We start from the raw sequence: 16,821 nt of genomic DNA, 5'->3' as shown, positions 1-16,821 counted from the left end.
ATTTTGTCCATGTCTTCTTCTTCTTTTTTTTTTTTTTTTTTGGAATTTCGAGACAGAGTTTCTCTGTGTAGCTTTGTGCCTTTCCTGGAACTCACTTGGTAGCCCAGGCTGGCCTTGAACTCACAGAGATCCGCCTGGCTCTGCCTCCCGAGTGCTGGGATTAAAGGCGCGCGCCACCACCACTTGACCATGTCTTTAGAACAATGAATGCTTGGTCAGTGAAAGATGGTTAATAGGTATTGCCAAAATGTAACCAAGCATGTCAGGAATACCTCGTGTTTGCTTGCTTAGGCTAGGAATGGATGCTTGTGTGTGTGTGTGTGTGTGTGTGTGTGTGTGTGTGTGTGTAAAACCTGGCAGCCAATTAATTATATATCTGTGTAACAACAGCAGAGACCAGACTGGGTTATTGCTTTGAAATGTCTCTGGACCTGCTAACTTTTTCAATATAAAATACCCAATCTTGCAAATGCTCAGCTGGTTTATAACCTGATTTATTGGAAGCGTTACTTGGGATTTTCTCATCAAGCTCTTACTAAACTTGCAGGGAAATCCAGGAGTGGAACAAGTTAAACAGATTTTACACCCCAATAGAGGCGATTGTACGCGTCAGTCATTGTCTAGTGAAGTATCCCTTCTAACTGGAGCTTTATTCTAGTTTCTTCTCCTTTAAAACAGTTTCAGAGTTAAATTATAGTTTTCCTAGATGAGTACAGGAAAGTTCTAGTCATTGAGCATTGCTGAGAGAAACTTTTGATGTATTTGTTTATGTATGAGATATGACACTTTTTTTTCCTTTTTTTTTTTTTTTTTTTTTTGGAGCTGAGGATCGAACCCAGGGCCTTGTGCTTGCTAGGCAAGTGCTCTACCACTGAGCTAAATCCCCAGCCTCGACATATGACACTTTTGAGATACATTTTTTTTATTAACAAATCAAGTTGTTTTCGTGTCTCAGATAAGTTCTCAACATTATTAATCTTTTACACACATTAAATCTATTAACACAAAAAGGAAGTTTTTGTTATTGTTTTGACAATGTTGTACATATATGTAATGTATTTTAATCCTATTCTCCCATCATTACTTTGTTTTAGCCCCCCCCCACTCCTTCCTTCTTCCTAATTGGCCTCCTCTCTAATTTAATGTGTGTGTGTGTGTGTGTGTGTGTGTGTGTGTGTGTGTGTGGTGTATGTGTGTGTGTGTGTGTGGTGTGTGTGTATGTGTGTGGTGTGTGTATGGTGTGTGTGTATGTGTGTGGTGTGTGTGTATGTGTGTGGTGTGTGTGTATGTTTGGTGTGTGTGTATGTGTATGGTGTGTGTGTATGTGTGTGGTGTGTGTATGTGTGTGCTGTGTGTGTATGGTGTGTGTGTATGTGTATGGTGTGTGTGTATGTGTGTGGTGTGTGTGTATGTTTGGTGTGTGTGTATGTGTATGGTGTGTGTGTATGTGTGTGCTGTGTGTATGTGTGTGGTGTGTGTGTATGTGTGTGCTGTGTGTGTATGGTGTGTGTGTATGTGTATGGTGTGTGTGTGTATGGTGTGTGTGTATGTGTATGGTGTGTGTGTATGTGTGTGCTGTGTGTGTATGTGTGTGGTGGGTGTGTGTGTGGTGTGTGTATGTGTGTGTGTGGGTGTATGTGTGAGTGTATGTGTATGTATGTGTGTGTATGTGTGTGTGTGTGTGTGTGTGTGTGTGTGTGTCCCACTGAGTTTAAGTAGGGTAGCTTGTATGGTATGAGTGTAGACTTATTTACTAGATCATGAACAACTTGCCACTGGCTGTATCACTGAGGAAAATGTGTCCTCCTCTCCCGGCACCCATCAACTGGCAGTAGTAGCTCCTTGGGAGACTTTTATTTTTACAACATAAAAAACATGTATGTATCTCAGTTGTTATATCGCTCTCTAGTTAATCTCTCAAATTCTATAAAATAAAATTCTTATTTTTTGCCCCACACTCAAACTGTTCCTCACTGAAAAAAAGTTTTTTGCACATGTTTGCATGCTTGCGTGGTATGTGTGTATGTATGTTTTTGTGAGGGATGCACATGCATGTATGTTTACATGCGTGTTTAGACCTGAGATTGAAGTTTAGTGTCTTACACAGTGAGACAGGACCTCATGTTGACCCCAGAGCTTGCCATTTTGGCTATTCTGGCTAGCCAGCTTCTCCAAGAATTCCCTGTCTCTCCCTCCTACAAGCTGGAATTGTAAGGAGTGTGCTGGTTAAGTTTTGTCAACTAGATACAAACTAGAATTACTGAGAAGAGGAAGCCTTAATTAAGGTGCTCCCATCAGACTGGCCTGTAGGCAAGAGTGGGGGGGTAATTTCTTTATTTAATGATTGATATGGGAGGGCCCAGTCCACTGTGGGAGTGCTGCCCGTGGGCAGGTAGGTGGGCTTGGGTTGTATAAAAAGCAGGCCGTGAGAGCCATGGAGAGCAAGCCAGTGAGCTGTGTTACTCCCCGGTTGTAGCTTTAGTTTTTGCCCCCGGGGTCATGCCCTGCTAGAGCCTGTGCCTTGGTTTCCCTCGGTATTGAACTGTAACTGGGACATGTAAACCCGATAAACCCTTTCTTCCCCAGGTTGCTCTTGATTGTGATCTTTATCATGGCAGTAGAAGGTTCCAGGACAGAAGGCTGCTGATCCTTGGCCTTCACATGAGTTTTGGGCAGTGATTCTCAACCTGTGGGTTACAACTCTTTGGAGAGTCAAATGACCGATTCACAGGGGTCGCCTAAGACCATCAGAAAATACAGATGTTTACATTACAATTCGTAACAGCAAAATTAGAGTTATGAAGTAGCAGCAAAAAATAATCTTACGGTTGGGGGTCACCACAGTGTGAGAAACTGTGTTACAGGGTTGCAGCATTAGGAAGGTCAGGAACCACTGGTGTGGGGGATCCTAACTTTGGTCTTTATGATGATTATGTGGCAAGCATTTTACCCTCTGAACTTTCTCCCCAGCCCTGGTTTTTATATTATGGTGTGTTTCTTGAGGGTTTTAAATGGCATTTTAGTGGGAACTAATGATGACTTCTATTTCACAGAGTATTAGGCAGCCCCGAATTACTTTGCTTTTTATCTGTTTTTTTATTTAGCAAATGTGTTTCTATATTTGTTTCATTGTATAATTTTTAGTTACCAACAAATAAAACTATGTAAAGTATCTTAAAATATTATGGTTAATTTTTCTAGTTTTACATTGACTTTAATTTTCATAACTAATGTAGTTCAATGTGAAAATGCTTTTGGAATGATTGACTGTAATTATGCATTCACTATGGTGTTAATATTGATATGGTAAGAACGTGCATGTCAGTCCTTGTTAATATGTCTTATTTCATCCAAAAATATTGTTTGCCTCTTCAAGTAACATATTTTTTCATTTTATATGCAACTGTAAATTAAGCTAGAGTTGCTTAAGCAAAAGAAAAAAACAACAATCCTGCCTCATATTTGGATTATATAATTGATTCGTTTTAAAAGCAACAGTATGTATTGTATTTGTTCTCTTGGTACACTACAATATAATGGACAGATACAAAGTTCATAGAATTTAACACAACCCATTTTTAGTTTTCAAAGTTTAGTAAGACAGACTTAACTTGTGGCCATTAAACAATTAACAACAATATAACCCAGCAGTCAACTATTGCAAAAACCAAAACCTTAAAAAGCTTATTAAATTTGAATTAAAGAAAAATTAATTTCCTTTTAGAAAAACACACTCAACTCATCCAATACTTGGAAAACATTGTGCTTTTTATCCCGAAGGAACATGCCATGAAGCTTTTGGGGTAGTGTTGGAATTGATGGGGTTTGAGCCATCGCAGTGATGGGGAGGGCTTCCAAATGGGAGACAATTTTACACGAGGATGGATGGCTACTTGGACATCAGAACTGAAGGCACACAGTATGTGCAAGCTATGACGACGATTTTTAACGTTAGCAGTGAATGGAAATGCTGTTCGTTAACACAGGAAGTAGGAAAAGGGAAAGACGTGTCAGGAGTAAGGATGTTGTGGAAATAAACACAAACTATCTTTGTATCCTTGTGAAGATAATTATCAGGAAGATACTGCTGTCAATATCTTCCTGAAATTCTGGCCCATTGGCTGTGTGGTGAACTGTCTCCCCGAACCCTGTAACACAGTTATGTCCATAACGTTAGTAGGTATTTGTATCTTATATTATATCCTGTATGATCTAAATCACTCTTGTCTCTTACCCTAAGATTTTAAGTATCCGGGCTGAAATGAGGTTTTATGCTTCCCTAACAGGCTCAGTGGTGCTATTGAAGTCCTCTTAGTGGCCTCAGTGATTACCACCACTACGGAGTCTTAGGAGAACTCCGTAGTTGATGATGCTACAAGAGTAAGTGCATTAAAGTATGCTGTCGTTCATGCATGCATGCATCCATCCTCATCCATCCAGTCATGCTGTGTGCAAAGTACTTTTGTTTTACAGCTGAACATGGAGCAGTAGTCTTACTTTGTTTCTAGACGTAGAAACCACAGAAAATCTTATGCAAATATTTTACTTTCTTTTCAGAGATATTATTTCAATTTCAATTTCTGGAACCAAGATCACTTCTAGCCGAAAGGCAGATGTTAACAGGAGTAATGAAGTGGTTACAAAGAGAAGCAAGTGTGTACTATCTTAACTTACCACTATAGATTGGTCTCTGCCAGAGAAGTTGCCAGAAGTTTCCTGATTTTGATAGTAGGTCCATCAAAGCCCACTGTTATTTTGCTGGCTGTGGCATGCTCACGGAATGTGAGGATTAAGAGCAAGATAAAGTCAGACACATTCGAATCAGTTACAGTGTGGTCAGGTCTTAGGTATTTCCTCTGCCAATGAGTGAGAGCAACAATTAACGTGCTCACATCACAGGGGAGGTGTCAGACATCATGCCTGGCATGTGGTATTAATCGTGCAGTACCGGTTAGCAATGGGGCAGTGAGTTATTGTGACCCTGATGGAGCTCATCTTCCTTAGGGTTTTATAGGACATTCAGATATGATTAACAGGTAAGTAGTTTGGAAATTCTACTTGTCAATCATGAATATACATTCATTGGCTTTACTTCTAGTTTTAAAACTTTGTGCATTCTTTCTTGAAGATACTTAGTCTGTGTGTATTTGGCTCTTTTGTTTTCCTGTGTACACTGCTAACTGGTAGAAAACTTTAGAGGTATCTTGGTATCATGTTTATGGAGAATAACCTCTCCTGCTTCTTTCCCATCTTATTTCATGTTTTGTTATGATTTTTAAATCTTGTGTTTATTGCTTATATTTATATTTATTGTATGATATATGATTTGTTAGTGTGGATGCATGTGTAGTATACTTTGGTGGGTCTCTGGAGGTCAGTGAATGACTGGGAGGAGTCGTTTCTCACCTTCCACTGTGCAGATAGATACCTGTGGTCAGAATGTGCAGCAAGCGCTTTTATGAGCCAGCTCATCGGCTCTCCAGTGAACCTGTTTCACATGGCGTCTAGTAGCCTCTCTTACAAGACACTGCCCTGCGACAGTCAATGATGGAGGTCACACAGGCAAGACAAATGAAGCGGACACTGGATGAAGATCAGGAACTTCTAGTAGAGGGAGGTGTAGGCAAAACAATCAAGCCAGAGGATGTGCAGGTGGAACTGGCAACAGATTTTTTTTATAAATGCAGCTTTGCCTGGGGAGGATATTTACACCCAACTAGAAAGTAACTGGAACTCACCAGCACTGTGGCCTCTGTGCTGCTGGCTGCCAATCACAGACTTAAGCAGACACAGGGAGGGCCCTGTGAGGACCTGGACATGGGCATTACCCCATGGCCTTCTCACTTGCTGGATCATAGAAGGAAGTAAAGACAAGGTCATTGGCCCTTCTCACTTTCTGTGAATCTCTAAAAGCAGCAAACTGTGGCTGTTACAGACTGAATCTCTCAGAAAAATAAAAAAAAAACAAAACAACAACAACAACAAAACAAAACAAAACAAAACCACCTCAGCTGGATTTCTGTGATCAAAAAACAATTAGTTGTGGAACTCTGGACTGAATTATCTGGTTTTAACTCTTAAAGAAATAAACTATGAGATTGAATCAAAATATGTAATCCTTTAAAAATTGACTATGGTTGAAAATGTGATGCCATTTTAACTTAGGCTTCTAATACCTAAAATTTCTGGGGTGCTTGTAATTAAGCAAATGAATAGCATTTAGTTCAGATCAAAATGGAATATTTTCAAAATTTTTCAGTAGGATAGCTCATTTGATTCAGACACTTACTTTTCCAACAGCAACATCACATTTCTTTCTCTTGGCAACATTGCCAATAACTGACAAATATAATGGGCCCTCTGCTCACTGCAATTTAATACTTTTACTCTATCACACTCTAAGAAACTGCTCCCCTGGAACCTTCGGATGTTGAGACTGCTCTTAAACCTGAAAGTCTCACTTAATAGTTGACTGAGTCCCCCCCCCCATCATATCTAAATATTTTGATGTCAATTTTATTGCTTTTGGCTGCATCAGTAAATTCAGCTTGTAAAATTTCCTAAAATCTTTATTAAATAAATTCACCCAGGGTAACCTTTTGGTTTTATTTTCTGTTTAATTGATTCAAAAGTTGAAGTCACACATCTCTGCTATTTTCTGTTTAATAAAAAATTTAGCACACATTATACCACCAACTTAAGTAATACTAATTTTTAAAAGATATGAGTAGAAGCATATAGTTTTATTTAGAATTTGAAGATATTCATCAGTTACGTTGTTTTTTAAGTTTTGTCAGAGAGAAACAGTTTTCTTTGTGTTTAAGTGGATATTTTAAAATGTAATCGTGAGTGTCAGCTAGACAAGATGTAACAGTATATATATAATGACGTTTGTTTGGTTTTGATAGACTCAAAGTTGTTCCCTAGATTGTATGCTTCCTCTAAGTGAATGCTTTGCATCCTTTAACAACTGGATTTGTTGGTTTTGTGAGCTTGGTTTTGTTTTGTTACATGTTGATTTAGTTTTTAAAAATACCTCTTAATGAGTGGGCTCACTTGGCCTGCTTTATCCATTGAGGTTTTCTGAACCACTGTGGACACATTGGAATGAAACTTTAGAAATAGATCGATGTCCCTTAACAGTGGCATAGAAGAGTAAGACTGTGCAGTCCTGTCCAACAGGAATAGGAGGAACAGGGTACAAAGACTAGGACCTTGAACTGTATAGTTGTCGGTCAGAACAGCAGCTCCTAAGTTAAATAACTCCATTACTCTTCAGACTGAAAAACTGCCGCTCTTGTTGCTCCTGGAAAACAAAGACCAATTTTCATTTGATCTTTAAAAACATCATTGGAGAAAAATGCTCAAACCAGGTTTTGCAGAGGCCGATAATTTAAATAACAAATGCAAAGGAGCAATTAGTGATATTGCCAGATCTAAAGTTAAAATCTTGTCAGTTGCTGTAAAATCATCATGGTTCATTTGCCGTTTTAAAATCCCAAACAGTTTAGATATTAACTACTGCTCATCTTCCGTTTCTGTCCAATTTTTCAGGTTTTATTGCTCTCCCCCAAGTGTTTTGTGAAACGTCTCAGAAGCTGTTGAGCACAGAAGCCTTTGCTCTGGCTGCCAAGCACTACTCTGTGCAAAGCTTGGGGCTGTGTACTCCTTTTGAGCAGCTGCTTACCGCCCTTCAAGTAAACAAAGAGCAGAGAACTGGTACGTGTGATTGTAACGTATGCTTACGCACTTTTAGGTTCTTAAAAGCAGTACATGGCTCGTGTATATGTCTATCCATTAATAATGTCTGAGTTTGTTGCTGGATATTCCAAGCACTGAAAAGTTACTCCTATTGAGAAGAACAGGTTCTCTTATCCCGTATAAAGAGCACATGCAGGTTTCTCTGCTTTTCCCTATGTTAGTTCCTGGGTGTGTTTACCAGTTAATTTCAAACTCTCAAAGGCCAATGTATTGTGCTACTATAGATGTCAAAACCCTTGCATTAGTTTTTATTGCAGTTAGATGATGATCTCTGTGGCTAGTTCTTTGGGGGGAACATGGATGGCGGTTGCTGGAAAATGGGGGAGACATAAGTATCAGAAAGTGGGGACAGCCAGAATTAAATTGGCAAGGTAGATGAAAACTCATATCCACAGTTACGTTAAATGCCAGTAGACACCGCAGTTAGACTGCAGGCCATGAGGAGGCTGTGGTTTTAAAAGCTGACTGTTCCGTGCTGATGAACCAGCTTTGGTAGTTGAGCCAGTGGGTTCAATAAGAATTACATTAATGCTAGAGTAGGGAATACATGACTTAGTTTAGCATTTACCAAGGTCTTCGATGTCTTATCTCATTTGACCTTCATTATTTCACCAACTCTTTATTTCTTCTTCTTCTCCTCCTCCTCTTCCTCCTTCTCTTCTTTGTTTTGAAATCTCTAAACTTACAGAACCACTGCTTGAATACTACAGTGAATCTTGGAAACTTTTGATCTAGAATTGCCATGTTAAAAATCCTACCTATGTGCCATAAGCAACCCCATAAGCATACTTTTTACAAATCTGGATCCTTTGACCATCAGTCACAGATACCATATTACCTGCAAGTATGTTAGCACGTATCCATAAGAGTCAGGATGTATTCCCATCCATCCTGTATTATGTCAGCTCATTCAGGATTTTTAACTTGGCCTTAGTAACATTATCTCATAAGCACCCTGGATCCAAATTAGTTTTAGTGTTACTTATAGCTTTTTTCTTCTTAAAATTTTCTTTTGAGATTTATTTGATGTATATGAGTGTTTTGCTCACCTGCATGTTTGTGCACAAGTGTGTGCCTGGTGCACACACAGGTCAGAAGAGGGCCTCTGGAACTAGTTTTGAACAGTTGAGAGCTGCCATGTGGGTGTCGGACCGTTGCAGATGTTTTCTTTTCTCTTCTTTCATCTTGTTTCTCCCGACACTGATGAGTTGATGCAGGCAGGAAGGTTTGATTGATTATTTCCCCATGAATAAGTCGAGCTTTACACTTTTAACTAGGATGCTAATTAAAGGACTTCTTTTTCCTGCTCCTTGTTAAGAGGCGCATGTCATTTTGTCCTATTACTAGTGCATAGTGTTTGTTTTCCAAAGTGGATCCTCAGAATCGCTTCATTGTAAAGGGAGCTTATCCCCCTTCTTTCTAATCCAATTTTTTAATTATTATTGTTGTTTCTTTTATCTCTAAGTACTTTAATGAAAATTACTTTTATGTTCCTCCTGGAGCAAAACAAAGCATTTTGGGGCTTCGTGGCTGTGGGTAAGGTCATTCTGGCTGTAATTGAGTTCATCATCAACATTGTTATTGGCATCATAGCCACAACACTAAATTCTCCATCCCAGCTGTCTCTCACTGGCCACAACTGAGTGAACTGGCCTTCCCTCTGCCCTCTACAACTTGAGGACTCTATGTTGGGTATCAGAGTGAGCAAGAGTAGCATACACAAACATGAAACCATCTCCAGGATCTGGATGGGTGTGGTCTTATGCCAGCAAAAGAAAGCTGACTTGGAACTGGAGGGCTACTAGCTAGTGCCAGCTGTGCAAGGAGGGATAGACTCCCATCCTGGAGTGTTTCAGTTTATTTGTTTTCTGGGCTGGGATCTGTCAGCAGAATACTGTTGTATAACAACCATGTATTCCTGGAAAGACCTTATTAGCAAGGTTTTTACATTTCTCCATAGAAGAGGAAAGAGGTTCAGCCTACAAGCAGACATGTCACATGTGAACGCGCCATGACATAGTAGGTTTATTTATTTCCAGCCCAGCCCTAAATTTCAACTTGCCACATGTCTGATTATGTTGAATACCTTGTTATATGTGCTTTCATAAAATATAGTGTGTACTCTAAAATGCTGTGTTGTAGAATATTCTCTGTTGCTGTACACTATATAGTAAAAAATAGCTACATGTGGCTGTTAAGCTCTTCACATGTGCTACTATAGTTTGGAAGTTTAATTTGCATTTTGGCTTTGGTAATTTAAAGGTTAAGCGTAAATAGTTGTGTGGTTGGTAACCACTGTTTTGGACAATGCAGGTAGAAAATAGCTCATTTGTCTGTTCTTGTATTGGGCAGTGTTTTTCTTACTGGTATATAGGAGTTGATTTTATTTTCATATGTGTATATTAGAAATGTCTATTTCCATTTTCTTGCTTATCTTTTTACTCTGTTAAAGCTGTTCTTTGAAACAGTTTTTTTGTAGTACTGTTTTTTCATTTATAGTTAACTACTTGTTATAGTAAGAATGATTTTAATTATCTGTGGATATTTTTATTTTATCCAGTCTGAATCACACCCTTTAAACTAGTAGAAATCCCACAGATATGACAGTAGAATTTATGCCATTGTTACATTAATTTAAAAGGCTGTGAGTATCAGGTAACAACTCATTAAAATCCTCGTTCGTAGCAGTGTGTTAATTTTCTTTATTTTCATTCAGGTGAAAATGTGAAGGCAATTAAGTTTATGAATACAAAGAAATCTCATGAGGTTCAGGCAATGTCAGAGCTAATCTGCAGCATTGCTGATTACTGTGGTGTAAAGCAGGTAAGAGTATTTCCTTGTAAGTATTTCCTATTTTTGGTATCACTCAGATTTCATTTTCTACTTTTACCTTTTATTGGACTGTTGTTCTCCACCCCATCTCCTCTTTTTGACTTTCCTTTCAGTGTTTATTTCACTTGCCAAAGAGATCACACGCAGCACTCAATTCTTCTTTAAAGATCTGCTACTAAGCTATACCAAGGTAGAATAAGGTAAAGGCTATTTCCTGTAGTACTGTCCTTCATAACTTTATGCATTTGTGTTTATATGAAATACTTTGTAAACCAGTGTTATGGTTTGAATGTGAGACGCCACCAATAGGCTCATGTATCTGAACACCTGGTCCTGAGTTGGTGATGCTGTCTGTGGAGGTTATGGAGTCTTTAGGAGGTGGAGCCTCCTGGAGGAACTGTGTCACTGGGGATGAGTTGGAGGTTTATAACCTTATAACCTGGCCCCTTTCCTTCTGTCCCTTTTACTGTGATTCTATGTATGAATGAAATGTGAGCACTCTGCTTTCTGTGTATGAATGAAACGTGATCACTCTTGCTTCCTGTGTGTAAGTGAAGTGTGAGCACTCTGCTTCCTGTGATGAATGAAATGTGAACACTCAGTGCTCTGTGTATGAATAAAATGTGAGCACTCTGCTTCCTGGGTGCCAGGAAGCCTGCCCTCACGCTCCTGCTGCCATACCTTCCTGCTGTGATGGAGTTTATACCCTCTGGAAGGGTAAGCCAAAATAAAGTCATTGTCCCCAGAGTTGCTTTTTGTCAGATGAGTTTATCATGGCAATGGAAAGGTAACTACTACAGGAATTGTATCAGGAGTGGGGTCTTTGCTGTGCTAACACTGACTCCATAGCTTTTATGCCTTTGGACTGTTTTGTGGAAGACTTTGGGATGCAGCAGCCATTGAGTACTGTAACCGACCTTAGTAAACTATTGTAATGGAGCCAGGCAGTGGTGGTGCACACCCTTAAGCCCAGCACTCAGGAAGCAAAGGCAGGCAGATCTCTGAGTTCAAGGTCAGCCTGGTCTACAGAGTGAGTTCTAGGAGAGGTTCAAAGGCTGCACAGAGAAACCCTGTCTCAAAAAACCAAAATAATAATGTCGCCGACGACAACGATGATGATGATGATGATGATGATGATGATGATGATAATAATAATAATAAACTATTGTAATGGGAGCTTGGAAAGCAGTAATGCTGAGAGCAGGGCAGAATGTAGACTTCTAGTGTTATGCCCAGATTGCGGGAACCCCCAAAAGACCACCACGGAGACCAAAATACTGCATGTAACAGCAAAGAGCCTTTATTTTCTTCAAGCTCCAGGCTTGGTCTCTCTGTCTGTCTGACACAGGAGTGAGAGCAGAGAGCCCTGAGCCCAGGCAGGGTGTGGTTTTTATCATAGCAGAGGCTGGGGGGTATCTGTAAAACAAAAATAGATGTGTGCTAGACTCAGGGACACCTGGCCACCTTATCTAATAGTTGGAATGTTTGGGATGTTAGGTACTTCCCCACTCCTGGGTGGATCCCTGGGTGTTGCCTGCCAGTAAGCCTGTCACAGAAGCTGTGCCTGGGCCTCTATGCCTGTCACGGCAGCTGTGTGGTCAAGCTGTGTTGGGGCCCCTCCACACTAGCCCATGAGGTTTTATATAGAATCTTAGACTCTATCATGCATTAGGCTAGGGGCCATCCATGTGATACTTTGCAGAACATGTGGCTACATTCTGCCCACTTATGAGAATTTTCTTAAAACTGAATTGAAAAGTTATGAACTAATTTGTTTTTGGCACACAAAAAATTTCAAGACAGCATAACATTGAGTTTGTGTCACTGTTAGTTACTGAATTACTTTTATGTCAGCCTACAATGAAAGAAAGGCTGTAAAAATGGAGCCATTAAAAAGAGACTTCCTAGCTGGGCAGTGGTAGCGCACACCTTTAATCCCAGCACTCGGGAGGCAGAGCCAGGTGGATCTCTATGAGTTGGAGGCCAGCCTGGGCTACCAAGGAAACCCTGTCTCGAAAAAACAAACAAACAAACAAAAAAAGAGACTTACTGCTCTATAGTGGACTAATAGGAAAGGTAGTATATTAGTGTTCTCTAGAGTAGTAGAACGTATAGAATGAATACCTATCTATCTATCTATCTATATCTATATCTCTCTCTCTCTCTCTCTCTCTCTCTCTCTCTATCTATATCTCTATCTCTATATATATATATATATATAAAGGGGATTTATTAGAATGACTTACAGACTCTTGTCCAACTAATCTAACAATGGCTGCCTGTGAATGGAAGTAGTCGTTTAGTCCACAAGGCTGGATGTCTCAGTTGGTCATCAGCATCTGCTGGAATCCCAAAGTAGACTCTAGTGCCAATGAAGGAATGGACTTGCTTGTGGGGTGACAGCAGGTAGGCAAAGAGCAAGAGTTTCCTCTTCCATGTCCTCATTTAGGCTTCCAGCAGAAGGCATGGCTCAGATTAGAGGTAGGTCCTGTACCTCAAATGATCTCTGGATATGTCTTCCCACCTCAAAGATCCTATTAGAAGTGGACTGTCCCACTTCAAATTAAACAAAAACTCCTTACAGGTGTGCCCCTCCATTTTTGGGTTTTAGTTAATTACTGATGTGGTCACGTTGACAAAGGAGTTGTTATCACAGGTACCTGGAGGGCAAGACTCCATCTATGATTGATCAAGCTTGTGAAAAAGAGTCCAAGGGGTTTCCTGTTCCTGGAAAGCAGACACCTAGGAAAGCCACCATCTTTGACATACAGAAGCCACTGAAACTGTGGTCCAGATGGGGCAGCCTCCATCTTGAGCCTTGAACACTTAAACTGACAGTGTTGTCCATGATTTCAAAGACACTCCTTCCATAATTTCAGAGAGCCACTGAGATCTGGCAACATGTGGCAAAGTCGAAGGCCCCTCAAGGAAATCTGAAAAGGCCATTGGAAGGGTGAAGTCTAGGTTACTGTGAACAACCTGAGATGCTGGAATGTCGGAACTGTGGCGAATCTGCCAAGGAAGGGCTGACTGCACACAGGTCTCAGAGTCAGTCTGAGAGAGAGAGATGTACTTTGTAGGTAGCAAAGTTGGAGGGGTGGAGCTACACATAGCCCTTTGAGAAACTGAATAGGTCCTGAGCTGGGGTGGAGACTCGTTAGCTCCTCTTTACTCCATTCAGCTGTGTATTTTAAATACATAGAGGCAGGCAAGATGATTGAGCAGATAAAGCTGCTTACCTCCTAGCCTGACAACCTGAGTTCAGTCCCTGGGTGGAAGAGGGTTCGAGACATCCTGTGTCCTACATTGTTCTGTGGCATGCACACACACGAGCACACACATATACATATACATATATAAAGACATACATAAAGATTCACACATACTCATACACTTACACATAAATAATTAAATAAAAACAACAAAAATTTTAAAATGTATCTTCTACATTTAAATTGTATTTTTTGAATAGCAAAAGTTTTATTTTTAATGAAATATATTTTAACTGTGTTTTGTTATTCATACTTTTGTGTGTTCTGTATATGAAATCTTGGCCTGACCCTAGATCACAAAGGCTTTTATAACATTTTTTTTTCCAAAGTGTATTATTTTTACTATTACACTTAGACCTGTGATCCACTTTTAATATTTTAATTAATATTTGTTTCCAACGTGAGAGGCACAGTTCATCCCCCCCCCCATTTATCCATCAAGTTACCACAGTATTATTTATTGAAAAGATTATTTTATACTTGGGCAGTCTGTCTAAAATCTGTTGAGGATTTAAGTGTAGGTCTATTTCATGACTCTTTCCCCATGATTTGTGTCTGTTCTTACATTACTAATAAAGTACTAATAAAGATCACTATTCTATGTCAATTCCTTCTTTTATGCATGTGTACTTTCGTGCGGCGTGCCTCCATGTGTGTTTGCGTACGGGTGTGTGCTTGTGGCGGCCCAGTCAGGTAGATGTCTTTGATCGCACTCCACTTTCTTGAAACATTGTCTCGCCCAGTCAGGTAGATGTCTTTTGATCGCACTCCACTTTCTTGAAACATTGTCTCGTTGTACTCAGACCTTGCCAACAAGATTGACAAGTCAGATTCCTGGAGGAATCCTGTGTCTGCTTCCTGCTGCTTTGATTACCGGCGGCTTTCTTGCCTGCTCCACTTCCGTGTGTGTTCTGGAAATCCAAATTTGGGTCCTTGTGCTTGCAGGACAAGCTCTTTATCCATGGAGCCCTTGTCCCAGCCCATGCTGTTAATTTTTGAACTAGTGATATCTTAACTTTATTCTTTCTGAAAATTGTTTTTGTTATTCTTAGGTGGTTTGCATTCCCATGTAAATTGAAAGAAAGCTTTCTTGTTTCAACTAGGATTGTGTTGACCTCTGTGAGTTTAAAGAGAAGAATTGCTGTCTTAGTATTGAGATTGTTAGTTCATGACACAAGCTATCTCTCTGTTTTAACCTTTAAGGTTTTTAGGTGACATTTTATAGTCCTCAGTATGTAGGCTTCTGGTCTTTGTTAAACTCATTACTAAGTACTTATATGTTGTCTTGTGGCACGATCACATGGACCAGAAGTCACTGAGCCTCTCTGTGAGCACTCACATCAGTCTGCTGCCACTGGCCGGCTCAGCAACTTCCCAGAGCTAGGGCAGGGGAAAAAAAAATAACCAGACACCAATGAAGACAAATAGCCTGAGTGATCCAACCTCTTGCAATGCCTCTGTTTTGGTTTCCTCAAAATTCTACAAGCAGAACAATGCTGCTGGCTGAGATGGTCCAGCCTCACAGACTACTCCAGCCAAGACTTCAGATAAGCCCTCCATTTTCCCATCCACACTGAGACTAGACAAAAGCTGGTTCTCCCAAGGTTAGACCATTATCCCAATTTTTCAGGGTCCCCCAAAGATGCCATCACTCCCCCCACCCCCAAACAACAGGAAGCAGTCTAGAGAACACAATACCCACATTCCCAAGAGGTGGGGTACATGGTTTTGGGTCCTTCAATGAGTTATGGATATTTATCATTGTTTAGGGTGGTTGGTTACAAGTTGTTGGTCATTGTAAGAGAGGAAACTAAGCAAGGGAGGTTGGATTCAGGGATCTTGTTCTACAAAGAAAAAGGGGGATATAGGATTGATAGGATAAAGGGTAGATTATTGAATGTACTTTTAAACTAAAAAAGCAACTACTAGTCTTGAAATTTTTACATTGGTAGGGATTTTTGTATATTGATACAAATTTAAGGGTTTTCTTGTTATACTGTATATATGTTTCTACTCTTGTTTTAAGGTATTTTTGTATATTGATACAAATTTAAGTTTCTTTTTTATACTGTATATATGTTTCTACTCTTCAAAATATTGTACTGATGTAGCTCATTTAACAATGTAATGTAAATCTCTAGTCCTTGAAAGTTATTATTACAAACTATTTAGGATAATTAAGAAATACAGGTTTGTAGTTAGTCATCTAACTATCACATTTGTGACCGTCTTAGGTATATTTTTAAGGTCAAACAAATATATTTTAGATAGATAGATGGTCTTCAAACTCTTCAGAGACCTACAGAATATGACATTTTAATGTTTTAATAACATAAGGCTTTTCATGACAATGAGATACATATGCTCCAATCCAATTTACAGAACCAATCTACTTTAAAAAGGATGATGGGCATTGAAGAACCCCCATATGGAGTTTGCTTTCATTGTGGCAAGGTTAGCCACTGGACAAGAAACTGCCCTTGCCTTGACTACTGACAGTATGCTGTCCAAATTGGACAAACAGGACACTGCTGAACTTTGCCAAGACAAAGTAGGACAGTCCTTCAGAATTTCTTGCTTCATAGAAAAGTCAGATATTCTAGGCCTGTAGGTCAAAGTTGGATATCCCATCATTGCAGAGAAACCTTGTGACTGTCCAGGCAGCCAGCCTGTCTGTCATCTCTATAGTTTTGAAAGTTGTTTGTTCTGCACTTCCTGTTTACTCAGGTAATATTATATCCTTCTCGGGTCTCTGATGGAGCTGAAGATAGGACAGTTATAGTTACAATTTTCCTTGTTACCAAATTCAGAAAAAAACTCATAAAGGAAATGTAAAATGCATAAGGTTGAGAGACATAAAAGCTTAAGTTGTTTAAGAAAATGTTTTTTGGTCTAAAAGGTATTTTTAGGATGGTAATACAAGTTATGATAGAAAATGGTTTTGGTTTAAAACTTT

General features: G+C 39.6%; 1 protein-coding gene across 2 annotated transcripts in view; it reads left to right on the top strand.

The window, feature by feature from the left end:
* Mettl25 (methyltransferase like 25) overlaps nt 1-16,821 on the top strand; it is a 78,584-nt gene that overhangs the window by 1,752 nt on the left and 60,011 nt on the right. For both annotated transcript variants that reach the window (XM_036170141.1, XM_036170140.1), the window contains exons 2-3: nt 7,555-7,719; nt 10,478-10,584. In XM_036170141.1, the coding sequence (XP_036026034.1) occupies nt 7,555-7,719; nt 10,478-10,584 (272 nt within the window). The remainder of the gene's footprint in view (nt 1-7,554; nt 7,720-10,477; nt 10,585-16,821) is intronic.

The sequence above is a fragment of the Onychomys torridus genome, chromosome 20 (genome assembly GCF_903995425.1).
Source record: "Onychomys torridus chromosome 20, mOncTor1.1, whole genome shotgun sequence".
Taxonomy (NCBI): Eukaryota; Metazoa; Chordata; class Mammalia; order Rodentia; family Cricetidae; genus Onychomys; species Onychomys torridus.
The sequence above is the reverse complement of the archived record's forward strand: the minus strand, read 5'-3'. Positions and strand labels throughout refer to the sequence as shown.